The 26,989-nt window shown below is 42.8% G+C and overlaps 1 protein-coding gene across 1 annotated transcript in view; it reads right to left on the bottom strand.

Annotated features, from left to right (window-relative positions):
* Positions 1–755: 755 nt before the first annotated feature.
* FUT9 (fucosyltransferase 9) overlaps positions 756–26,989 on the bottom strand; it is a 321,966-nt gene continuing 295,732 nt past the window's right edge. The window contains exon 3 of the mRNA XM_073675728.1: positions 756–6,268. Coding sequence (XP_073531829.1) covers positions 5,181–6,260 — 1,080 coding nt within the window. The 5' untranslated portion in view covers positions 6,261–6,268 and the 3' untranslated portion in view covers positions 756–5,180. The remainder of the gene's footprint in view (positions 6,269–26,989) is intronic.

The raw sequence follows: 26,989 nt of genomic DNA, 5'->3' as shown, positions 1-26,989 counted from the left end.
TTTAGAACTTTTTTAAATTTAAGTATTGACTTCTATCAGGTAGTGAGGCCCAGACATCATACTGGTCAGTAAAGTGAGGAAGAGGCATTATCTTAGTTGGTGAGATACCAGAGTAGAAAAAGTTTGAGAAGTCCTGCTCTAGAGGAACATTAAAGGGGTTGTACCAAGTTTGGATCCCTAGAACATAAATGGAGTGGGTGGTTGATCATGTGCACGTCAGCTCCATTCATTCTTAATGAGACTGCCGGAAATAGCCAAGCTCATAATTTGGCGGGTCTTTGGCACTTCCAATTAAGAATAGAGAGGAGGTGCACATGATCGACCACCACTCATTCACAAGTTGCTTTTCAGAGCCCTGGTGCTTGTGGTCAGTGGTGGTCGCAGTGGTTGGACCCCTCTTATATGGATAGGGAATAACTTCCAAACTTGGTACAATCCCTTTGGAGTCATGGGAAAAATCAAAGAGGTTGTCAACTAATATATAGAATGCCCCATTGATGTAAACAGTGTAAATAAGATTTTTTGTAAGTACTTTGTACTGTCATTCTTGCCTGTGAGCGGCGCTATCGCTGACTACTCACAGACATCACGTGACCCCGGCTGCAGCCGGCTCTGACATCCGCTGATGTCACGTCAAGTTCCAGCTGCAGCGGGGTGTGACCCAGTTACACGCTCCCCCTGATTGATGGGCTGTGGGCGGGGTTTCACCGTGTGTCACAGCCCAGCATCCACTGTGCGCTTTCCCTCTCCCCAGCATTCGTTGGGACAACGTGCGGTGGATGCTGGGCTGTGACGTACGGTGAAACCCCGTCCACAACCCATCAATCAGGGGGAGCGCGTCACTTGGTCACACCCCGCTGCAGCCGGAACTTGACGTGACATCAGCGGAACTCACATACATGATTTACTTTTCCATTTTTCCTTGATAAGTATGATAACTTATCAGCCATATATAAATAGTAGAGTTGAGCAAAACGATTTGTGTTGCCCTGGTCCAACCTTTAATCTTGTCTTCTATGGCACTGGACCTGGGGTGTCTTAACTTCTATGGCTGGCATGCTGAACACCTTTAGCATTTTCTAGGTCCTGCGATGTCATATGAGGCCAAGTTAAAAGGCCTTACATGATGTCATAATGTGCCTCATGCAATGATGTCTTGATGCAGCGGGACCTAGTAAACACTAGAGACACCCAGGATGCCAGGCCGAAATGCCAAATATCAAAGTGTAAACTACACTAGTCCAGCTGCCATGGAGGACTGGACTGGATGCAGGACCAGGGCAGCATGATTCTTTTTACTCTAATAAATAGGTTAATATAAATATTCAATATACAAGACCATGTTGCATACCTTAGCACCCAATCAGGTCTCAGCTATCATATTGCGCATTAGGGTAGAATACATAAAAAAATATCTACATTGGTGCTCACTGGCAAGCCTATTGCTTTTCATCTGCAAGTACTTTAGATATGACCATTTTGTGTTTTAGTAGCTTAATCATTTATCCAGAACATTTCCTTAAATAAATTATATAAAACCACATTTCCAAAGGAACATCTTTTTTTTCGTCAACATATTCATGTTCAGTTCATTCTGTTTCATAATAACACAGTAAAAATACTAAATAAATGACTTGTCCCTAACTGCAAATGTGGCGAATCAATTGTGCTTTTTCAACATTCAGTTGGTTACATCTGAAAGAAATGCAGAAAAAGAAAAACTTTTGAAGTTTTCAAATTGGAAAAACTGTGAATAGATGAAAAGAAAAATATTTGATGTCAAATCAAAGTTACACGGTACATATATAATGTGTTCGAATTATCATAGTGAATGGACATATACCCTTTAATGCACGCTTGCTTGTAAAGCTGCTCAGTAATCCATTATACCTATATTGTAGACAAATACTTTAGTTAAAATCTGCATCTGCTATATGGAATAAAAAAATAATGTTGCCCAGTTCTCTTGTAGAGTTGAGTAGCAGAACATAACTTGGGATTAGCCTGCAGCTCTTAGACTTGGCAAAGTGTTCTGCATCAAAGTGAATGTTATAATGACATTGTGGACGGAAAATAGTCAAGTCACATAAAACAAAATAGCAGGAATAAAGCATTAAGAATAATGCCCATTATGCCCTAAAAATGAATTTCTGGCTTTGGCAGGATGGTCACATGTTGTACATGGACATATGATGACATGTTGCCAATTTCCAACCACAGTGAAGATGTCAGTAGATACAATTATGTATGTCACTTGTGTCATGGTTCCCCATTATGTCTTTGGCTCCACAATCATGTGTAATACATGGATATGTAACCATGGCAGTAAATTGTTTGCTACAATGGTGACGTCAGAATATATGACAAGTAACTGCTGTGAAGAGAACTTATCGTTATGCTATGGTACACCATTATCATCCTCAGTGGTGTAACCTGAAGCTTGTAGGCCTCAATGAAAAATCTCTCACTGGGCCCCCAACTATCACAGATCTTTTAGAGTATAAGGTACTTTTAGGTTCCAATAGGCTCCATGGCCCGGGTGTGACTGCAACCCCTATACTAGGTATACTTATGCCCTGGTTATAGCTACTCATTGTCTTTGCAGCTTCACAAATCATGTAGAACCCTATAGTGCTATAGTGCAATATTGAATCAGTTGCTGGCCAAATTTATAGATGAGGCTTGTACAGTTAGTCACCTTAAAGAGAAAGTTGTTCTAGGTAAAATCCAGTTTCGTTCTACTTTTTACCTGTCTCACTGTTACAACTATCGACTTTGTTGTCAATGTGACTATCGTATCTGGCTGACATCTGCCTATGGCAAAATAAAACAGTAAAGGACAGACATGAGAACTGCTCCACAGAAACAGTAAGGCACATTTTATGTAAAATGTCGAGAAACCTACAGCCCTCTTTATCTACATTTATGTTCCAGTTGTTATACTTTGACATTAGGAGTGTACAGGTCTTTAAAGAGTGCTGGGGATTACTTCTGATTTTGTGGGGGAAATATAAGCCCTCCAGTGTGCAGTTTTTAAACCATTGATGTGATATGTAAGCAACAAAAATTATCATGTACTGTATCTACGTAAAAAACTGCGTCAGTGCAAAATGAGCAGTAGCAATGAAGAATAGCATTTATTCTGTGCTCCTGCATATCTGTAAATGAGCCTTACTGTTATCTGCAGAAATCCTGAATGATTTCATACAACTGATTGTTTATATTGACTAAACATCAGCATTTGTAGGGGTTTTTCAGGCTCACAATATTGATGCCCCATGTTTAGGACAGGTTATCAATATCCAATTGGTGGGGGTATTGCCAATCAGCTGTTTGAAGTGGTCGCAGAATTCGATAAGCACTGTAGCCCCTTCTGCTCCATTGTAAACCAATAACCATAGCGCCATACACCAATAATTCATTTCAAATAATACAAGGAATGCCCCCCCCAAAAGAAAACCTAATTAACAACAAATAATACACAAGTGACAGATAATTTAAAAACACACATTAAAAATCCTATAAGGCAGTGTGCATTATCTGGTAAGACATCTTCAAATTATAAATATCCATCCATCATATCTCACAATTCACCATAATTAAAAATTTCAAATTAGGGTAAATGTTATAAAAAAGTCCCAAATAGAGAAACAACATAGTACTTAAAAAAATCACTACATCAGCTGAGTTACCCACCAAACGCCATGTTGTCACAGTATCCTGGGGCGTAACTAGTGGGTGCAGGGGCTTGTAGTTGAACTTAGGTCCTGGAGCTAAGATGGGCCAAAAGGTCTCTTTGGCCCTATGAGAAGACCAATACTATTAAAAGCCTGTGGTAGTTGGGGGCCCTATTGACGATTTTGCACTGGGGCCCACAAGCTTCAAATTATGCCACTGCACAATATATAGAGCACAATGCCCAGTATCCCAAAGTGTATTTCACTCCTGCTTCTGCTCTGTACATAAAAAGAGGCCACAGCGCTCACCAAATGCCCCTTCAAATAGCTGATTCAGGGAGGGCAGGGAGTCGGACCCCCACCGATCGGATATTGATGGCCTATATGAAGAATAGGTTTCAATATTCTGATCAAGTAAAACCACTTTAAAATCTCTATGGTAATCCATCATACAGAATAATAATTTAAATCAGAAAATGAATAATGTTTTTCTCCAAAGGATAAACTGGAAGAAATGTTCTGTGTTTGCTATCCACCATTACTCAAAGTACAGGGTTTGTGCGGAAATCTGTACTGCTTCCTCATTGTACAATATAATACACTTGTAGATCACATCACTTTGCCTATTAAAGCAATGGTAGTCTAAGTGACAAATACGATACCATCAAGGCAATGCCTTTTGTAAATTCTCATAGGCATCCAGTGTATGCCACGACTGTCAAAGAGCCATTACGCCCAGTTGGTTGCCATAGGCTAGCCTCAAAAAATGCTTCCATTTTTCACAATGACAACATAGGAGGGTGATGATGTTCATAATTACTTATAAGAAAATAAAGATCATTCTTCATTTAAAAAAAATATTGAAAATAGCGTGTGAGTCTAAAACAAACATAGCAGCACATCAGATCAATATGATCGTAAAAGTGAGACTCCTAAATACAGAACCACGTGTGAGATTGTTTCAAGGGTGAGAATGGCTTAAAAGTGTTACTTGCAGGCTCAGCTGATCTTGGATGAAGATGACTTGTCAGAACTGAAAACTGCGTTTCAATGAAATGGAAAATCTGTTAAAGAGTAAAGTTACACATTTCCGCTTTCTCACCCAGTAAATAGTTTAGTTCTTCCACCTCAACAATATACATATACAATTGTAATATACCACTTCATATGATATCTGCCAGTATGACCTCCAGCTTGATTTCGGGACAATCGAGTGGAAATGATGGGGATCCCAGTCTGCTACATACAGTAATATGGAGACTCAGTTCTTTAAAAAGGTGTTATGTAAAAATGGTTAACACTTAGTAAGGAAATTCACAGAAACTGCTGCTACATATGGAGTGTCAGGGAATGATGATTCTGATGCTCGTGTCTGACAAAGTTTATGTTAAATTATGCATTCAACAGAGCAGTAAAAGGTGAAACAAAGCACTACATTTTATCTTGATGCAAGTAACTGTTGTAATGTCTTCCCAGAAAGTGCTCAAATATGATAGAAGGGGTTTAGTTCCAAAACCACTTCTCCAAATTACTGACAGATTTGTATTCCTGATGTCTTTTAACATGGTCACATGCTAGGCAAGCATGAGATTCCCAGAAATGGGACAAGTTCACGGTGTAATGTTTCCTCCAGTTAAAGTATGCCAGGTACCGCTCAGTATCTTTGTTCAACACTAACAGATAATCTGCCAACTCTCTCGGAGAGAGAAAGTCTTCAACGTGAATAAAAGAATCTGCTGGTATGTAGTTTTCATAGTTTTCTCTTGGAGGTCCTAGCACAATGGGCACAGATCCAGCAAGTAGCGCATTGTAAAGTTTTTCAGTTATATAGTCTTTGTGAATAGAGTTTTCAAAGGACAAGTAAAATTTACAAGTAGAGATGGTTGGAATCAAGCTTTTGTCATTCAAGTATTCACCAAATGCCTGGCCGTAGGTTAGAATTTCAATGTATTTGTTGAGTTCGTTATAGTACTTTACTCGAACGTGATCTGGATTCCAGTTGCTTACAACCCAGCAGACCAATTTATCTTTGCTTGGCACTTCAAATTCAAAGGGCTTTGTGCTTACGACCATAAAGCCATAAGGCACTTGAATGTCTGAATCACGCCGATAGGTCAACGTGAGATTAAATAAATGTTCAATGCCACTTTTTTGTGGAGTATGAGTTGGAGATTCGAGGTTCATCCAAATCCATTTCTGGAAGGGTGGCCTTGTTTGCAATGGCAGATTGGTAAGATCCCAGTTGATATCTCTATGATGTATTAGCACTGCATGGGATTTGTTGTAGATAGCACGATCAGTAGTCAGATGGCACCCATGGATATTAAAAAGAGCCTCGCAGGACTGCAACTCAAATGTTTGCCCAAATGGCCAAACCCAAATAAGAATGATAGTATCATTATAATAATCTTTTTTAGTGGAGAAAATATTTTTCATTTTTAGCATAGAATTAGCCGATTCTATAGGACTGGAGATCCAGTTGTTTGTTGGTTTGACATAGATCAGTAAACATACCGTGAAGCAAATCAACACGATGCAGACAACTAGAAATGGTCGAAAGATGCCTTTAGATGTTGATGTCATAATTTGCCCTGAAAAACAAAAATAAAAAAATGTTTTCACATCTGTAATATACATAATAATGAAGCACGCACAGATAAATCATGATTAAAGGGAACTTGTCATGCGAAAAATACTATTAACCTGCAGATATGGGGTTATTTTGCAGAGTAATAGTGTTCTAAAGCCATGCGGCTGCTGCACTTACAGTCGGCTACCAAGAGGAAATTAACTTTATTCCTCCCAGCAGTCTTTGGCTTTCAGTCATAGAGGTGTGCCAGCGCAGCTTCAGTCACCGCTTGGTGCATAGTGATTAACCCCTTATCTGCAGGGTAATAGCATTTTTTGACATGACAGGTTCCCTTTAGAGCGCCCAAAGTATGGGAAAATTCTGTACTATTCTATAATTTTTTCTTACATACATATACATATATATATATATATATATATATATATATGAATTATTCTGATGCTTACACTCAGCACTAGGGCAATTTAAGGACATTTTCTGTTGCATAAAGCGCACTATTTAACTTTGCAGTGTAGACTGGGACAGAGTTATCCAAGAACTGGAGTTTTATGACAGCTTTGCTGTTCTGCTTGGAGGCCTGAATAAGGCAAGATATCAACACTATAGACCGAGGTAATGCTCTGCATGCATCATCTTTCTTTTCTCTGTTGGAGGAAGTTGTATTCTATCACTTCCTGGAGACTGGAAAGGTTTATGACATTTCCATGCCAATTGGTTCATTGCAGCCATACATAAAACAAACTCAGCCATGTTTTACACAAATAATACAGGAATAAAGTATGTATTTTTAATATGGCGGTGGGAAAAATATATTTTCTTTCTTCCTACAACAGCACCACATCTATCCACAAAGTGTGTGTGGTACAAGTTGTTCCTGACCCCTATTCACTTCAAAGGAGCTGGATAAGTATGGCACTATTTCTGGATGAAAGCAGCTATGTTTTTCTAATCCTGGGCAACCCTCTAAAAATAATTTCTCTTTTACATATGTAAATCTAATAAATCAAAATAAAGCAAAAATACCCGAGACACTCCTTTTAGTAAAAAAAATCTAATGTACTCAAGCAAAAGTAAGACAATTTGTTAAAATGAAAAAAAAAAGCAACACGAAGTGTCTATCATCTGGAATTAGAGTTACATAAATGGAGACAAATGGGAACAAATGTCGGTTGATCTGAGCTGGAAGCTGAACAAGGGAGCAAGTATTTTGCAGTTACTGTGCACAGTCATTGAAGCATAAAGCTATTTCACATTGAACTATACCTGACATACCAACAGCTGAAGATACAATCAGTTTATATACAGGAGATTGTCTTGAACTTGCCCGAGGGCCCTGTGATAAAAGGCTTCCTTGCTAGATATGAACATCAATGTTTTTTTTTATTACCTTTAAATAATATATGTGACACAAGCAAAGGTATATTTCTAAAAATGTATTCTATATAGATCACTAGCCAAGCAAAACCCTGTTGGATGTGAAGTTCAATTTGCTTAAAATTAAACTAAAAATTTCAACTAAACATTTCTTTTCTAGCACAAAAATTGTTTCACTACAAATTTGAGAAAAAGATCGGTGCTGCTCTGGTCTGGCGTCCAGTATGTTCCTCTGTGGCAGCCGGATTATAGCAATCTTCATTTCTGCAGCCAACATCTTCAGCCTGGCATTCTGGACACTTCTTTTGCTTACTAGGCCCAAGTTGCTGGGTCCAAGGATGCTGGCCACAGAAATGAGGGCTGCCTTGCCCTGGCTCTAACTTGATTTGTAAACTGCTTTTTAAGTGAGGTATAAAAATTCAATTGTTGAAAGAAAACACATTCAAAACTTATTACTAACATCATGTTATAATGTTTGTATTAGCTCCTATAAGAGGTAGACATTAGGCTCTGTTCACATCTGTGTCCATCGCAGATCCCATAAAAAGTGACACACTATTTTGTTGGTTAAAGGGACTGACATCATTATGGAAAGCTGATGGACCCTATTATGATCAATGGGGTCCATTTTGGCACTTCTATTAACCCCTTCTTAGCATAGGATGTAATAGAATGTCTTATGTTGGGTCGACATGTTTGGAGCACGCGTTAGAGCTGAGCCCACACTATACCCAACATATGCCGGTTGTGTTACACAGCTGGAATCTGCTATAACAGCAGCAACCGGTGCTTGTTCTGATCTCTGGTGTATTACCATTTAAATGTCACTGTCAATCATTGACAATGGCATGTAGAGAATGTAATTGTGGGTTGAGGATGGGTTGTCATGGTAGCCAGAAGACTGTTAAAGGACTCCATCACTGCCACCTTAGTCCTCCTGTGAAGCCCAGCTAAAGGCTAAGATTCATAAGGGACTGTCATTTTTTCTATATAATACACTACTGTGTTATTGCAGTGTATAAAACAAGTGATGAAAAGATCACAGGTTGAAGTCCTCATGAGGGGACCAATTTCTTGAGAGGGGATGTGTCACCCTTATATTGAATATTGAAGCATGGCTTCACCATAATCTGAAGGGAAAAAGAGCTAGCACGCTAAACACTCCACATGACCCATGTTAAGTTCTGATCTCCTGCTGTGAACAGGTAATTGAAGCGGTTTATACGATGGAGCGCACACATGAAGTCTATACCAAAGGCTGCAAAGACTAGGATGAGACACTTTTAGCACCTGTGCTTCCTATGTTCAAAAGAACTACAAGCAGACTCTTTGGAACCGAATTCCAGTTATGAATATTGTTTTTTTTGTGACAGGCGTTGGTCCTTTAGTTATGGGAGACATATTTTTGGTTCGGCGTCGTGGTGAACATAATGCATTTACTTGCATCACTTATGTGGTCTGCGCATTAGCCCCAAATAAATATCAGCCAGATGGATAATGATATATATTCCATGTTTCCTATCTACAGAAAGTTAAAATCATGATTGGAAATATGGCATTAATATCCGACAGAGACCTCCAGATTGTCAGATATCCTGAAGATCGGGGATCCCATAATATTTTGGGACTTAGCCTCATCTCATTGGCCAGCCCCATCTGGGGCAAGGTATGTGGAAGTGACTTCTACCTAATAAAAACAGGTTCTGAATTATAATCATTGTTCAGTACTGATAGACTGAGCTTGCTGTAGGACGTCACCATTTTAATCGGAGCACTCCTCTCTGAGCCATTTTCAATTGTTTATTCTACTGGACACTGCTGACTTCATAACATATATTTTTATTGTTTTTTTGTCCGATTAGTGCACACCTGATACCTATGGGGGTGTCCTATGTTATTATTTCTTATTGTATGTGGTGCTGATTCGTATGTGCTCATGTACTTGCTGCATGTGCGCGCATGCATCCGTACCATGTACTCCTCATTTTTGAGTGCCTAAGTGTATTATACTGGGGGCTGCCCCCCTTTTTATCATCTTGCTCTTTCCCTGATATTGGGATTTGCAGTGGCTTATGTCACTATCACCCACCTCTGGGGGTTGTGCACGTGCACCGCGGTCCTCCACTCCTCCGTGCCCGGGCCCCACCATCTCTCTGTCCCTGGCGCATTCCTGTGAGCGCGTCATTTGACGCGCTCGCGGGGGCGCGCCTGGGGCATGACGGCCTGGGCTCATGCGGCGGGGGGGCGTGACTCCGGGCGCACGCGCCGCTTGCCTCCAGTGGGCTATTCCCTGACTCGCAGTCACATGATCACTAATGGGCGTATTCAAAGAAGGTCCTTCTGGCGCTTGCTGACATGCGCCTCTTGAGAAAGATAGGCGAAACGCATGTCGGGGCGTGTTGTTATCATCACCGCAATCTCACTATGGTCACAGTGGTCTGAGGGCTCTACAATTCTTATCTCTTGGTGAGTGTTACCCATGTTTGAATTAGGGAAAGGTGATGTGTGATATGGGATTGCCCGTATACTTCAGCTCGCTAGGGCTTTAATTGGCTAAAGCAGCTTATCAGAAGTGGTAATTCCCATGACATAATATCCCACACCCACCATTAATATCCATATGGAGATATATTTTTGGCCCATCGCCCATGTGTCTTTACTATACCCGGTACCTTGCACTTTATACCCCCTCTTTGTGATGTCATACTATATAAATTTTATGTAATTTTCATGAAATAAAATAATGACTTTTATGCCTTTATACTCATGTTTTCTCCTTTTTCAATGTCTTTTTATTTTATGTAATTGTATATACTGTATTATCTTGTCCCCTTTTGTAATATATTTTGCAAATTTTCATAAGCGCTACCTACTTTTCAGATTAAATATATAAAATTAGTAATAGCTTTGTTCCTCTTGCACTGTAAACCGCACCCCGGAAGCATCATGAAGTCATATGTTACCAGTCACGAGTGTATAAACGATTGGTGGTGGCAGCTAATTTTTCTTGGGTTATTGCGGAGCTTGGCAGTTACAGTACCAAAGTAGATATATGCATTGGAACTGGATGTGTATATACTATAAATTCACTGGGAAGTGCACAATAACCTGCCCAGTAGCGAAAGCAGCCGTGGCCTCATGGCAATGGTGTGATCCCCTGGCTGTTCCTTGACAAATTGTTGGCAACGGTGGGATATCTGTGTGATTCCCCGGCTGTCCCCAGGACAAGGATTAAAAAATAATGTAAAAAATATATAAAAAAATTAGAATTGTCCTTATTTTTCCCATTGCAAAAGCATATTTGGTATTGAAACATACTTAAACGTTCGATCCATCAAAATATAAAATTAATTAACTTATACAGAATACATTGACTACATGAATTCTTCATCAGGAATTAGAATTGGCTGTGTAGAAAGGCAAAATGAGCAATTGTAAATACACAGTGCTATATAATATGATCAAGATATATGAATACTTGATGAAGAATTCAGTTGGACTTCGAAACGTGTAGTGTAGTGATTAAACCACATTTCTGTTTCTAAATCCTTATCCAGACATTATCATTCTTTGAGATGTCAGCACAGCATAGTCGCTTCTCCACATCAATTGAAAACACCACAATTGTGTTTTTTTTTTGCCACACCTTCATGAAGAATGCAATAAAATATGTCCGTAGGTACAGCAAACTGGTATCAATAAAAATGTCAGCCCGCCATGAAAAAAAACAAACTATTTAATTTATTTTTGGTCCAAGTACTGTCCGATAACAAATTGGCTAGGACCAATTCAATTCAATTCAGCTGCTCAGATGAGCGTTTTTTTTTCAAAGATTGATTTTGCATGTTAAAAAAATCACAACATGTACAAATTTCATTCATATGTCAGATGAAACTTGCCTATTTAAGTCTATCGATACTCAGAAAAAAAAAAAAAAAACATACAGATAATCCGTATAGCATCTGTTTTTACAGATACATGATAGTTCGTATTTGGTCTTGTAAATGTTAAAGAAGCATTCCCATCAAAGATGTTTATCCTCTTAATATATTGCAGTCATATTATATAGCACTGTGTACTTACAATTGCTCATTTTGCCTTTCTACATGGCTAATTCTTCTCTTTCTATGCTCTATGTAGAAACAGGAAGTCTTGTGTCCCTGCATTTATCAACCTCCTTTTCAACTCCTGACCCAGCTGCTCTTTCCACTCCCCTGCCAGGGACTTTTGCAGTGACTGATGAGCCATGCAAGTCAGTTTTTAATCATGTGATGTCATAGACCTAATGTAAAATGTAAGAATTAGCAGGATAAAAGGGCATAATGAGCAATTATATGAGGATAAAAATGTTGATTGGAGTGCGCCTTTAATAACTTGTGATAAAAAAACCCGATGCCATATAGATGCCAAACAGATTGCATACTGACCACCGTACAAATGAAAATTATAAAATTTTTGTAGATGAAAATTGGACAATTTCGATATGCTGATATATGCAAATTGCCTCTTCAGAGTAAAGAGGACTTGAACTATTATAGCGCCACCTATTGGAAGCAGCAATCCTACTAGGCAAAATCGACCCTTTAATGAGTCATGCAATGTGACTTAGGATATGCTTATACTAACCCAGACTCACCAGGAGTGGAGAATTATGTTGCTAAGTTACTTTTACTGTAAAGGACATATTGATAATCATGCTATGGCAACTCCATTTTGTCTGCTTGCTTCAAAATCATGTTATTATACTCTTTGCATAACATACATTCTTTCCTTCTTTCCTCTTGATTCACATGCAACTTTCCCACACTAACCTTTTCTCTCAGGAACATTCTATGAGACACCCTGCTCCTGTTATCTAGCTAGTCTGAGCCGGGATGTACAACCTTGTACCTTTCCACCATGCACCGAACTAACGAATATGACCATGTGTGTATTTCCATAATAATTGTACTAACATTGGTTCAAGCTTGTAGTATGGCTGAAGGTGATTGGATATTAATAAACTCAAAACAATATAAAATGCTAAGTAGAAATAAACAGGGTTACAGATTCTTGAATCCCCCCATACAGAGCTTTGCCTCCGTCTGGTTTTCTATTGGATTGCGCAATCAACCTTGTAACATAATAATTTGACACTCACTTGGTCAACCGTGAAGGGTCATTACTGCCCTCCCTCAACAGCTTGGTGCCATGACTCGGATCCCTAACCAGGGACGCCCCACCACCCCTGGACGTCCACAAAGAGAGACTTGCTTTCGACCTCCCCCACTGGAATTGGGACTGATCATCCACTACAAAAGCCACGGTACGTGCACGAGTTCTTTACTAGTGATACTGACCGTTTGGCGTGGTTTCCATGTGGTGCGTGGTTGTTTGCAATATCTCCTGGTTGGATATAGTCAGAGGTGAGATTATAGGGGTGTAGTCCCATTAGGGGTCTGATATTGATAACTTTTAAAACAATACCACCTCGGATTGACAAGTGAATATTGTATGAATCTTCCTTAACTTCTGACAAAGATCCTTAGGAGACTGAACACTGTTAGGTTCAGTCACGGCAGGTGATCGAATATTGGGTAGGACACGCACACAGATATAACTATATCTTGTGTACGGAGAGCTGCGGACGAGAGCTCTCCTCTTTTCATCTGAGCCGTACGTGACTCCCCCGACGGGAGGGGTGAAGTCAGTGGAACAGCAGCTGAGGCCGGCCGGACTCGTACTGTGCACAAATCAAGGATCTTTTGTCAGTCAAAAGGCAGCAGTGCAGTGTTTAATCAATGTTTCTGTGGAGCAGAAAGAGACTGTCTCCCCCACAGGAGGGAGAGGATGTGATGACTATCATGGTCGGATGAGAGGGAAAAGGTCATTTAGGAATGCACCAAAAGTGTTTAAGGTGTTAAACTTTCCCGTGGAAGGGAGACTTCAGCATACATTGTGGGATGAAGGCATCCGGCAGAAAAGGGGTAGATTAGTTGACTGTGGATTGTTGGAAGACGCTGAGAAGTTTAGGAAAGTTGCACATGAGATTTGTGGTGAGGGGTATGTTGAAATAGAGGAGGAGATGAAGCCTGGTTATTTCAATTATCTTTATGTCAAGAAGGGAGAATTATCTAGCGCTGTAACAAAGATTGGCTGTTTTGTGCTACAAGATGAAGCTGATGTGAAAAAAAGGCTGCGCTGAGTTTATCGAAAGAAGAGAAAAAGTATGTGCAGAAACTTAAACAGTTAACTAAAATATGCGAGCTACCAGATAAGGGCCGGTTAATTATGAAGAAGAAAAAGGGCAAGCTAAAAGATAAAGGATTGTTACAAACAGCTTTGGCTTGGTATAGAACAGCAGAGAATTTGTCAAAGAAGGGTGGGTGGAGGAAGAAAATACAGACAATAAGGGAAAGATGCCATGTTATGTCTATTACAAAGATACTGCTCTCCAGCCACCGCCCGATAATGGCGGACGGGGGGGGGGGGGGGGAAATTGACCTGTACTAATTGTGGTCAGCAGAATCCATTGTTAGCAGATTATTGTGTTGCATGTCACGCACCCCGTCCAAGAGGCCCACCCCTCGCTACTACCCAAGCCACTCCTAGTGCCCCATCCTCATCCTGCAGTGGCCATGTTACTACACCCATTGCATCACCTCCGGCCTCTGACCAGATGTCAGTGGGTGTGCTGTTTCCTAGTGGAACACACCATTCCTGTAGTGTGCTTCCTTCTGGTGGCGGCCATCTTGGCACACCCGGAATACAGGCCGCAATACACACTACACCCAGAATGTGTATGAGGAAGATCATCATGATCAGTGTGTGACAGAGCATTAGACGCCAATACGTATGAGAGTGGGGTTGACTTCTGTCAAGCCCTTAAAATATGGGCTCAGGATAAGTTGGCTGATCAATCCAGAAATAGGATGCCCGGCCCACGAGACTCACGAGCAAATGTCCATCAGGGCCAGTGTTAGCCTCCTCAAGCATCTAGCAAAACTGAATTGTCGAGTTTCAGCCTCGAAACTTCAGTTTTGCCTCGGTCAAGTGGTTTTCTTAGGCCACTGCCTTACTCAGGGTGCCGGACATCTCACAGAAGAAAGAAAGACGGCCAGCTACTTACTACCATTCCCAAAAGATCCCATAGAGCGGCAACAGTTCCTTGGACTATGTACATATTGCAGACAATGGATCCCAGACACCTCACGTCTGATGCAACCCCTATATGATGCGCTAAAAGAAGACACTCTGGCTGATGTAAACAACAAGGACCAACAAGAACAGCTGCAACAAGCCTTTGAGCAACTAAAATCAAGGATAATGACAGCCCCTGCCCTTGGAAATTCGGACTGTGCTCAACCTTTCCATTTGTATGTCTCTGAGACGGGAGGGCATGCAGCCGGGGTACTCATGCAGAGACACTGTACAAATCAGCGCCCAGTTGGTTATTACTCAGCGCATCTGGACCCGGTAGCCAGGGCCTCCCCCAGCTGTCTACAAGCGGTTCACGCCACACAGCAGTTACTTGAAAAAACGGCGGACATCATCCTTGGACATGAGACTCACATTTATGCTCCACACGATATTGCGGCTGTTTTGGCTTTACAGCAACCTAAACATCTGTCCACACAGAGACACCTGCGGCTGCAGTGTTCGTTGATTTTGCCAGAAAATGTGAAATTACATCGGTGCACGACCATCAACCCGGCCACCCTGCTACCAGCACCTGAAGGAGAGGGGAAAGAGGCTCCACCACATGATTGTCAGGAACAAATTACTGCTGAGTCAACTCCACTTGTTTAAGTGGGGGAAGTACCCTTGGATGATCCAGAACTTACGTTATATACGGATGAATCCAGATATGTTGACACCTCTGGCAGGTTTCATACTGGATATGCTATCACAACTGAAGATACATTGGTAGAGGCTGCAACCTTACCACTGCCAAGAAGCTGGTCTCTGAAGTTGTTTGCCGGTATGGAGTCCCAGAAGTTATCGAAAGTGATCAAGGACCAGCCTTTTCCACATGCGTATATCAAGAAATACTTACCATGATCAGATCAACAGTGGCGCTCCATACTCCTTACCATCCACAGTCAAGTGGCAAGGTGGAGAGATTGAATGGCACACTGAAAAGGCAATTGACCAAAATGATGCAGGAGACTACGGCCCAGTGGCCTGAGCTCCTTCCCATTGCACTATATCACATACGCACCACCCCCATAGGGAAACACAAACTGTCACCCTATGAGATACTATTTGGGTCACAACCAGCTATAGCTCGATTTACTCCACAACAATTATCAGAAAAAACAGATCATGTTGGGCAATATGTGATTCAGCTTGCCAAAGCCTTAACTAACACTCATGTGTTAGTATCATCTTCTACTCCAGATCCAGCTGATGCAGAAGGTTGTCATACCCCCCAAGCCTGGTGATTATGTATATGTGAAGAGGCATGTTCGGAAACACGGACTAGAACCATTGTATGACGGACCATACCAAGTGCTCCTGATGACCCCAACAGCAGTAAAACATGAATTTTCTGAATATAAGCCTAGTGATCCAACATGATCCGGATGTTGGATATTGTAGCCCCTTGGGGCAAATGCCTTCATGGTGTATGTTATCAAATAACACCGTTTTTATCGATTTGGTACATAAATTAGTATTACAGCACTCTGCTTTATGGGATCTGCCATCAGCCACATATTGGGTCTGTGGGAATAATGCGTACAAATGGCTCCCAGTTGGAGTAGGGGGGACTTGTACGTTGGCCCGGCTAACTCCACCCACTTATCTTATTCCCCATAGTAAAGTAGATTTTAGAGCCATCCCTCTCCATACCATCTATAAACGTGCCAAGGACAACACCCTACGCCCATCAGGAAGACCTCATTTGGTACAAATGAGTATACCCAATAAGATAGCCAGTACTGTCTTCCTCTACCCTATGGTTACACAAATGTGGGACAAATTAGTGGAAGTCACTGATTACTTAGATGACCAGATCTGGAGTGTATTGGAAGTAATTAATACTACTGTTGCGGAGCAGAATCAACTTATTATAGTAGCTAATCAACATACTTTAGTGCTGGACTATTTGACAGCAGCTCAAGGAGGGATGTGTCAAGTTATAGGCCCAGCCTGTTGTCACTATATTGACCCCGACTCTACCATACGGTTAAAGACTAAAATGGAAGACATTAGGAAACTCAGGGAAGAATATAACAAACATAATGAATTGACCAAAGACAGTTGGTGGTCTGATACATTTTCCTTTTTAAATCCTGCTAATTGGTTTAAATGGATTGGTTGATGGATTGCTGGAATATTACAAGGAGTGTTGCATATTGCTGCTTGCATCTTGTTAATATATGTTTTACTAAAACTAGTCTTTTCTTGTATCCCAATTTGCATGAGGAAAACCTGCCAATCATCAGAGAGCAAGGAGAACGCTGTCAACCAACATCCAGTGCTACTATACACGGACCTCCCAGATGTAACCAGCATTGAGGACCTGGATGGCAAGGGAATGATGACCTTTACCCGCTTGCCCCGACCAACTTCACATCTGAATATCAGAGCTTTATGATTATATCAACGGACAAGGGGGGATGGACATGCCGTGACAGCCTTAATTGGTAACAAGGGCACTAATTGGGTGAAGACCAATGTCCCTCAGGCTCAAACCATGACCCTGGGAAAGCACCTCTATTGTTGATAATAACATAATTTTTAGGGGGGAAATGTAAAGGACATATTGATATTCATGCTATGGCAACTCCATTTTGTCTGCTTGCTTCAAAATCATGTTATTATACTCTTTGCATAACATACATTCTTTCCTTCTTTCCTCTTGATTAACATGCAACTTTCCGACACTAACCTTTTCTCTCAGGAACATTCTATGAGACACCCAGCTCCTGTTATCTAGCTAGTCTGAGCCGGGATGTACAACCTTGTAACTTTCCACCATGCACCGAACTAACAATAATATGACCATATGTGTATTTAAGTAATAATTGTACTAACATTGGTTCAAGCTTGTAGTATGGCTGAAGGTGATTGGATATTAATAAACTCGAAACAATATAAAATTCTAAGTAGAAAGAAACTGGGTTAGAGATTCTTGAATCCCCCCATACAAAGCTTTGCCTCCGTCTGGTTTTTTATTGGACTGCGCAATCAACCTTGTAGCATAATAATTTGACACTCACTTGGTCAACCGTGAAGGGTCATTACTGCCCTCCCTCAACATTACCACACATTGAACACCATAAAAGCAAAATCAAAAAACAATGGTGGAAATGGGTATTTTACATTAATTCCCTTCACTTTTAATTTTTTCCCTGTTTTTCAGTATACTATCCTTTCAAAACTGCAACTCGCCTGACAAACAACAAGTGGAAAAATAAAAATAAAAATACTTATGCCACTTGGAAGAAGATTAAGCCTAAGCTCATAAACAAACTTGGCCACGGTTAGAAGAGATTAATGTTGCTCATCTGCTCCTATGATGGAGAATAACGAAATTAAGAAACGCTGATGTGAACAGAATCTCACAGTTTAAATTGGTTTTCTAGACCTTTAGTTTTTTTTAAATCTTATTTCTAGGGTTCCAACTATTATTTGGTATCTAACTATCAGAATCTCATTATTCTATTGTGTTCATCCATATTCTAATTGGATAGCAATAAATAAGAATTCCATAACATTTAGAAAAAGTTTTGAGCACAAATTCAAAGTGCCATGCGTAGCTTAGAATTAGACCACAAAGACTGAACTTATGAAACTGCAATGTCAGGGGGATTTTTGTGTTATGACTGATTCATAGACAGAGAAGAGGACTAATTTAGCTATTAAAAGTGGCCAGTTAGACAACCACTATTAAAAGTCTGCAGTCATGTGACCGCATGCTGCCAGGATTCTCTGGTGTCAGTGGTGAGAGCGGGTAGTCACATGATTGCAAGTACGCGAAATGCATACTTCCAGCCACATTCCGACTAGACATGCACAGTCTCACTCAATTCACCTGTATTGAGCTCTCCTATGCATGTCTAGTCGGTATGTGGCCGGCGGTATGCCCTGCTCTCACTGCCGACACCGGAGAATCTTGACAGCAGCTGCAGACTTTTAATAGAAGACCAGACAGCACTGTTTATGTACAGACACACAAAGCTCTCTCCTGAGACGATGCTTGCAGTGTGATGTCAATTGACATTTGATTATGAAAGTACAGTAAATGAATAGTTGCATATATTCCAATTTAAAACATATCTAAAAATATGAGGAGAGCCAAAAATCCAGCAAATGGATCCCTAAAACTTACTTTTATTGGAACATGTTAACAATAATGTAGAAAACAATCAATCCAACACCATAGAAAAAGAATACACATTTTAGATAGTCTTTAGCCATTGCGTTAATGATCCTTTTGCTGGATTTTTGTCTCTCCTCGGATCTTGCTGTATTACATGTTGCAATTGGATTCCTGTGTTCTTCAGGTGAGCTGACTTTCCCCTGCACATCTAAAGATACTGTTTTAAGCTGCTCAACCCCTTTAAAGGGAATGTCACAAAGCATTCAATCTTCATAGTTTTATATAATTTTATAGAAAAATCACCCTGTGACAAAGTTCTGTGTGAGCTCCACTCTGGCACATATCTCCACATAGCTCACCTTCCTACATCCCAGTGCCTAAGACAAGTGGAGTTAAAAGGAAATCCTAGCAATACTGGATTCCTGGGTTCAAATCCCATCAAGCCCCAGTGGGGAGAGAGACAATGATGTCTGTAAAGCATTATGGAAATTAATGGCGCTGTATAAAATAAATAAACTTAGATTATTAATAGAGGACTAGTAAACCTGCTGCCATGTAGTCCTCCATATTCATGATCTCTGTATAACCCACCCACACCACTGATTGGCAGCTTTCTGCTTATGCAAAGTGTACACGGAAAGCTGCCAATCAGTGATGTAGGCGAGGTTATAGAGCTCAGCATTGATAGACTCGTAGATCTGCAGCAGATAAACAGTGATTTTATCAAAACTGCAGCTAGAAGCCCAGTAAGTGATATATTGCTGGAATCAGGGTCTATGCCGACATCATATTGCTCTCATATGGGGCAGCAAAACTTGATGATGGGCTCCTTTGAAGTCAGCTTTTTTAAGCCTCTATATCCTAACTCTATCGGTAAAATACTGTTATTGTAGAGGGTCTGGCTATTATGCCATTAATTTTTTTTTGCCTTACTATGTTCAAAATTTTTAGTTCTGGAAGTACCGTTTATAACAAAAATAGATTTCTTCTTGTAGAGTGTGAGCTCTCCTGGGGTATAATGGAACATTTTTTATATCACACATCCTTTTTGTAGATACTTACATTTTCTCTCCGTTACTATCTAGAGAGGAGATAGCAGCAAGTTTCTTCTATCTTAAGCGCGCACAGAGCTAGATTGAATCAGCCAGAGATAAGAAATTTCATAACACAAAGCCTCATATCTCACTTCTGTGAAAGACTTAGGGATAGATGGAACAGTCTTAAAAAATAACCTGCCAACAGGGATTTTAAATTAGTTCCAGCCACATTCCGACTAGACATGCACAGTCTCACTCAATTCACCTGTATTGAGCTCTCCTATGCATGTCTAGTCGGTATGTGGCCGGCGGTATGCCCTGCTCTCACTGCCGACACCGGAGAATCTTGACAGCAGCTGCAGACTTTTAATAGAAGACCAGACAGCACTGTTTATGTACAGACACACAAAGCTCTCTCCTGAGACGATGCTTGCAGTGTGATGTCAATTGACATTTGATTATGAAAGTACAGTAAATGAATAGTTGCATATATTCCAATTTAAAACATATCTAAAAATATGAGGAGAGCCAAAAATCCAGCAAATGGATCCCTAAAACTTACTTTTATTGGAACATGTTAACAATAATGTAGAAAACAATCAATCTAACACCATAGAAAAAGAATACACATTTTAGATAGTCTTTAGCCATTGCGTTAATGATCCTTTTGCTGGATTTTTGTCTCTCCTCGGATCTTGCTGTATTACATGTTGCAATTGGATTCCTGTGTTCTTCAGGTGAGCTGACTTTCCCCTGCACATCTAAAGATACTGTTTTAAGCTGCTCAACCCCTTTAAAGGGAATGTCACAAAGCATTCAATCTTCATAGTTTTATATAATTTTATAGAAAAATCACCCTGTGACAAAGTTCTGTGTGAGCTCCACTCTGGCACATATCTCCACATAGCTCACCTTCCTACATCCCAGTGCCTAAGACAAGTGGAGTTAAAAGGAAATCCTAGCAATACTGGATTCCTGGGTTCAAATCCCATCAAGCCCCAGTGGGGAGAGAGACAATGATGTCTGTAAAGCATTATGGAAATTAATGGCGCTGTATAAAATAAATAAACTTAGATTATTAATAGAGGACTAGTAAACCTGCTGCCATGTAGTCCTCCATATTCATGATCTCTGTATAACCCACCCACACCACTGATTGGCAGCTTTCTGCTTATGCAAAGTGTACACGGAAAGCTGCCAATCAGTGATGTAGGCGAGGTTATAGAGCTCAGCATTGATAGACTCGTAGATCTGCAGCAGATAAACAGTGATTTTATCAAAACTGCAGCTAGAAGCCCAGTAAGTGATATATTGCTGGAATCAGGGTCTATGCCGACATCATATTGCTCTCATATGGGGCAGCAAAACTTGATGATGGGCTCCTTTGAAGTCAGCTTTTTTAAGCCTCTATATCCTAACTCTATCGGTAAAATACTGTTATTGTAGAGGGTCTGGCTATTATGCCATTAATTTTTTTTTGCCTTACTATGTTCAAAATTTTTAGTTCTGGAAGTACCGTTTATAACAAAAATAGATTTCTTCTTGTAGAGTGTGAGCTCTCCTGGGGTATAATGGAACATTTTTTATATCACACATCCTTTTTGTAGATACTTACATTTTCTCTCCGTTACTATCTAGAGAGGAGATAGCAGCAAGTTTCTTCTATCTTAAGCGCGCACAGAGCTAGATTGAATCAGCCAGAGATAAGAAATTTCATAACACAAAGCCTCATATCTCACTTCTGTGAAAGACTTAGGGATAGATGGAACAGTCTTAAAAAATAACCTGCCAACAGGGATTTTAAATTAGTTCAGAATGTGAGACTTAGATATGCGACAAAGAACATAAAACGGGATAGACTGAAATTCCAAAATTCTACAAATGTTACAACATGATTATATCAGGGGGATATAGCTATTTAAAGATTGACAGTTTTATATTGCTTCTCACAGTCTTACTTATTAATGAATAACATTTTGCAACATAAGCCATGCTTTGAAAATGATTTACAATTTTTTTTTATTAGTATCTACTTGTTTAGATTGCCTTAATGTGCAATCATTTTGGAGGTCTCAACAGAAAACTATATCTGACAACGCTCTTGATTTACTATGCAGTATACCCTCTTCCAAAAATAACTTCCATGTATATTTAGAATCCGGTGTCCTCCTCACCTTAACCTCCTCTGACTCTGACATTCGCTTCCATTACTGAGATGACAGTTTTTGTTCTTGATTTTTTTTTCACAATGTCATAATTCTGTAGAGTTCTATTTCCATTAATAAGTCACAAAAGAGAATTCCCAAACAGAATACCTGTTATGCACACGCCCGGGCTAAGCGGCGTGTGCGTGGGATTGGTAGTGATTCCACTGGACCGTGCCGGAGAGTGAATGCCTGGAGGGGCGTGACTAAGTATTCACCCGATCCGACCAGGGTCGCACGACGGCATACGACGCCAGTGCACCAAGGAGGAACCGAGCAGAGGGACCAGGTGCTACTCCAGGACAGACCCCGGACACGGCTGTTGACCCACACAGGGAATACAGGAACAGGCTGGTAGGCTGGCACACAGACTGGTATGCAGGCAGGCGGGTATGCAGGCAGGGGGGTAAAGGCAAGCACAGCTAGAGTGCAGACAGGGAGGCACTAGCAGGTAGGAACACAGGCGGGATAGGACCCAGTACACACCGGGACTCAGGAACAATACAGGCAGAGGGTTACAGGCAAGCACAGCTAGAGTGCCGACAAGGCTGAGCAGGGAGGACAGGGCTCTGTTCACACGGAACAGACAGGAAGGGAAAGACAGAGCCAGATACTCACACAGTACTTGCAGAGACAATAAGCAGGAGTTAGGTACGAGTTCAGACTCTGCAGAAAAAGGAAGGGAACGGACATAGAGGCAAAACAGGTAAAGGACAGGAGAGAGTTCAGACTGGAACTGAGTGTACGGAGGAGACCGACACTGCAGAGGGATACAGGAGCGGGTCTGGGAATACGGCCCCCAGAGAGGCGGAACGAACAGGCAAGGAGCGTGTTCAGACAGGACAGACCAGACGCAGGAGCGGGTCTAGGAAATCGGCCACTAGAAGGCGGAACGAACAGGCAAGGAGCGTGTTCAGACAGGACAGACCAGACACAGGAGCGGGTCTAGGAAATCGGCCACTAGAAGGCGAGAGGAACAGGCTAGGAGCGTGTTCAGACAGGACAGACAAGAGAACACAGAAAGGAGTCAGTTCAGACACGGGAGCTGAAACCGCAAAGCAGGAGACATACAGGACTCAGTTCAGACACGGGAGCTGATACCGCAAAGCAGGAGACATACAGGACTCAGTTCAGACACGGGAGCTGATACCGCAAAGCAGGAGACATACAGGACTCAGTTCAGACACGGGAACTGATACAAAAAGCAGGAGACAAGAGACGGGACCTGGCACCTTCAGAGTGCAAGCACACACTGAAGGAAACACTATGCTCAGGCGGGGATAGAAGGGAGCTGCTGAGCTATATACCAAGTGACAGACAGCAATAGGCTGAGGACGCACAAGGGGTGTGACCCACAGCAGGTACAAAAGGCAGGAAGTGATCGGGCGCCGCCCTTAAGCAGCAGAAACAGACACAAACAGACAGCATGGAGGGAAGCCAGAGAGACATTCTGGACAGGAGATCAAGTGCGCCCTCTTGCACAGTGGGAGATGGACCACCATGCAAGGACGCCGCCAGGTATGTCACAGTACCTCCCCCCTTACGCCCCCTCTTCTTCAGGCCTGCCAGAATCTTCCGCAGGGAATTCGAGGGCCAGTCGTTCACTGGGTTGGAGGGGGACAGAGACTTAAGGGTAATCTCTGCTTCGAGGTACATCTTGTCAAGCTCACAGGAAGAAATAGACGGGTTATCACGTACATAATGAGGAAAAGTCACTGTCTCTTTGTTATCTGGTGGTATCCCGGAGGATTCAGGAAACAACTGGAGGTCCTCCGCCGGGTCAGAAGAGTGCAGAGGCTCAGAGAAAACAACTGCTTCAGAGTACACTAGGTCGGACTCACTGGAGGAAGCAGGCGAGGTATCGGGTACCGAGTATAGGAAAGTCTCTGTCCATTCACCACCAGGTGGCACCCCGAAGGGTTCTGGAGACAGCTGGCGGTCCTCCGCCTGGTCAGAGGGGTGTAGAGACTCACGGGTAACCTCTGCTTCAGAGTACACTAGGTCGGACTCACTGGACGAAGCAAGCGAGGTATCAGATCCAGGATATAGGAAAGTCTCTGTCCATTCACCACCAGGTGGCACCCCGAAGGATTCTGAACACAACTGGAGGTCCTCCGCCTGGTCGGAGGGGTGTAGAGACTCAGGAGTAACCTCTGCTTCGGAGTACACTAAGTTGGACTCACTGGACGAAGCGAGCGAGGTATCAGGTACAGAGTATAGGAGAGTCTCTGTCCTTTCGCTACCAGGTAGCACCCCGAAGGGTTCAGGAGACAACTGGAGATCCTCCGCCTGGTCGGAGGGGTGTAGAGACTCGGAGGTAACTACCACTTTGGGGTACCCATTGTCAGGCTCACAGGACGAAGCGGACAAAGTATTGAGTACCGGGTGTAGAGAAGTCTCTCTCCATTTGTCATCGAGTGGTATCCCGGAGGGTTCAGGAGGCAACAGGGGATCCTCCGCCAGGTAGTAGAGGTGCACAGACTCTGAGGTAACCACAGCTTTGGAGCATCCTTGGACATGCACACCGGTTAAAGAGAAAGAAGCATCTGATGCCGGGTGCAGGAAGTTCTCCTGTGTGGAGTCTGGATGGGCAGAAGTCTCTTCGGCCAGGAGAACTGGTGCACTACCCACGCACATTACCCATTGGGGTTTCTCCGGGATACAGGGAGATGAAGCTTCAGTAGGGACTTCAAGGTTGGGGTCAGGAGGTCTCAAGGAGGACAGACCCTGGCGTGACGGCTTGCCTCTACGTCTAGCACGTCTGGGCTGCCTCTTGAGGTTGAGAGAAGTATTCCGGAAAGCGTAGTCACCCTGTGAGGATTCTGGGTGGGCAGTAGTCTCATTGGGCTGGAGGACTATTGCGCTACCCACACACATTACCCGTCGGGGCTGCTCCGGGATATTGGGAAGTGAAGCTTCAACAGGGGCTTCAGAGTTAGGGTCCTCGAAGACCATACGAAAGGCCACCAGGAAGGCCTGCAGGTCAAGGATGACAGGATCCCATGCTTCCCATAGGGGGGTGACCCATTTCAAGGCATCACCCGCTAGGTAGTCAATCATAAAGGCCACTTTAGCCCAATCGGAAGGAAAATAGAGAGGGTAGGCCTTAAAGTGTAGCATGCATTGCTCCACAAATGCACGACACTGTCTTGGATCCCCATAGTAACGTGGCGGATCCGCAGGAACGAGGGCTGATAGATCCATCTGGACGGGTGCGTAACTCGCCTGGAACTCAGCTAAAGGGGGAAAAAAATTTATTTATTTTATTTTAATGCATGTATTCGCTGGAAAACTTCTCAGAGAGCGAAGGCCGTGGGGCTCAACGGGAACCATGGCCTGAGCATGCTGTTATGCACACGCCCGGGCTAAGCGGCGTGTGCGTGGGATTGGTAGTGATTCCACTGGACCGTGCCGGAGAGTGAATGCCTGGAGGGGCGTGAATAAGTATTCACCCGATCCGACCAGGGTCGCACGACGGCATACGACGCCAGTGCACCAAGGAGGAACCGAGCAGAGGGACCAGGTGCTACTCCAGGACAGACCCCGGACACGGCTGTTGACCCACACAGGGAATACAGGAACAGGCTGGTAGGCTGGCACACAGACTGGTATGCAGGCAGGCGGGTATGCAGGCAGGGGGGTAAAGGCAAGCACAGCTAGAGTGCAGACAGGGAGGCACTAGCAGGTAGGAACACAGGCGGGATAGGACGCAGTACACACCGGGACTCAGGAACAATACAGGCAGAGGGTTACAGGCAAGCACAGCTAGAGTGCTGACAAGGCTGAGCAGGGAGGACAGGGCTCTGTTCACACGGAACAGACAGGAAGGGAAAGACAGAGCCAGATACTCACACAGTACTTGCAGAGACAATAAGCAGGAGTTAGGTACGAGTTCAGACTCTGCAGAAAAAGGAAGGGAACGGACATAGAGGCAAAACAGGTAAAGGACAGGAGAGAGTTCAGACTGGAACTGAGTGTACGGAGGAGACCGACACTGCAGAGGGATACAGGAGCGGGTCTGGGAATACGGCCCCCAGAGAGGCGGAACGAACAGGCAAGGAGCGTGTTCAGACAGGACAGACCAGACGCAGGAGCGGGTCTAGGAAATCGGCCACTAGAAGGCGGAACGAACAGGCAAGGAGCGTGTTCAGACAGGACAGACCAGACACAGGAGCGGGTCTAGGAAATCGGCCACTAGAAGGCGAGAGGAACAGGCTAGGAGCGTGTTCAGACAGGACAGACAAGAGAACACAGAAAGGAGTCAGTTCAGACACGGGAGCTGAAACCGCAAAGCAGGAGACATACAGGACTCAGTTCAGACACGGGAGCTGATACCGCAAAGCAGGAGACATACAGGACTCAGTTCAGACACGGGAGCTGATACCGCAAAGCAGGAGACATACAGGACTCAGTTCAGACACGGGAACTGATACAAAAAGCAGGAGACAAGAGACGGGACCTGGCACCTTCAGAGTGCAAGCACACACTGAAGGAAACACTATGCTCAGGCGGGGATAGAAGGGAGCTGCTGAGCTATATACCAAGTGACAGACAGCAATAGGCTGAGGACGCACAAGGGGTGTGACCCACAGCAGGTACAAAAGGCAGGAAGTGATCGGGCGCCGCCCTTAAGCAGCAGAAACAGACACAAACAGACAGCATGGAGGGAAGCCAGAGAGACATTCTGGACAGGAGATCAAGTGCGCCCTCTTGCACAGTGGGAGATGGACCACCATGCAAGGACGCCGCCAGGTATGTTACAATACCTTTTATTTATGGAACCCATTACTATTACAATC

The sequence above is a fragment of the Phyllobates terribilis genome, unplaced genomic scaffold (genome assembly GCF_046119375.1).
Source record: "Phyllobates terribilis strain yellow unplaced genomic scaffold, ASM4611937v1 Scaffold_3__8_contigs__length_932513732, whole genome shotgun sequence".
NCBI classification, from domain to species: Eukaryota; Metazoa; Chordata; class Amphibia; order Anura; family Dendrobatidae; genus Phyllobates; species Phyllobates terribilis.
Note: the sequence above shows the minus strand (reverse complement) of the source record. Positions and strands in the feature narration are given on the sequence as shown.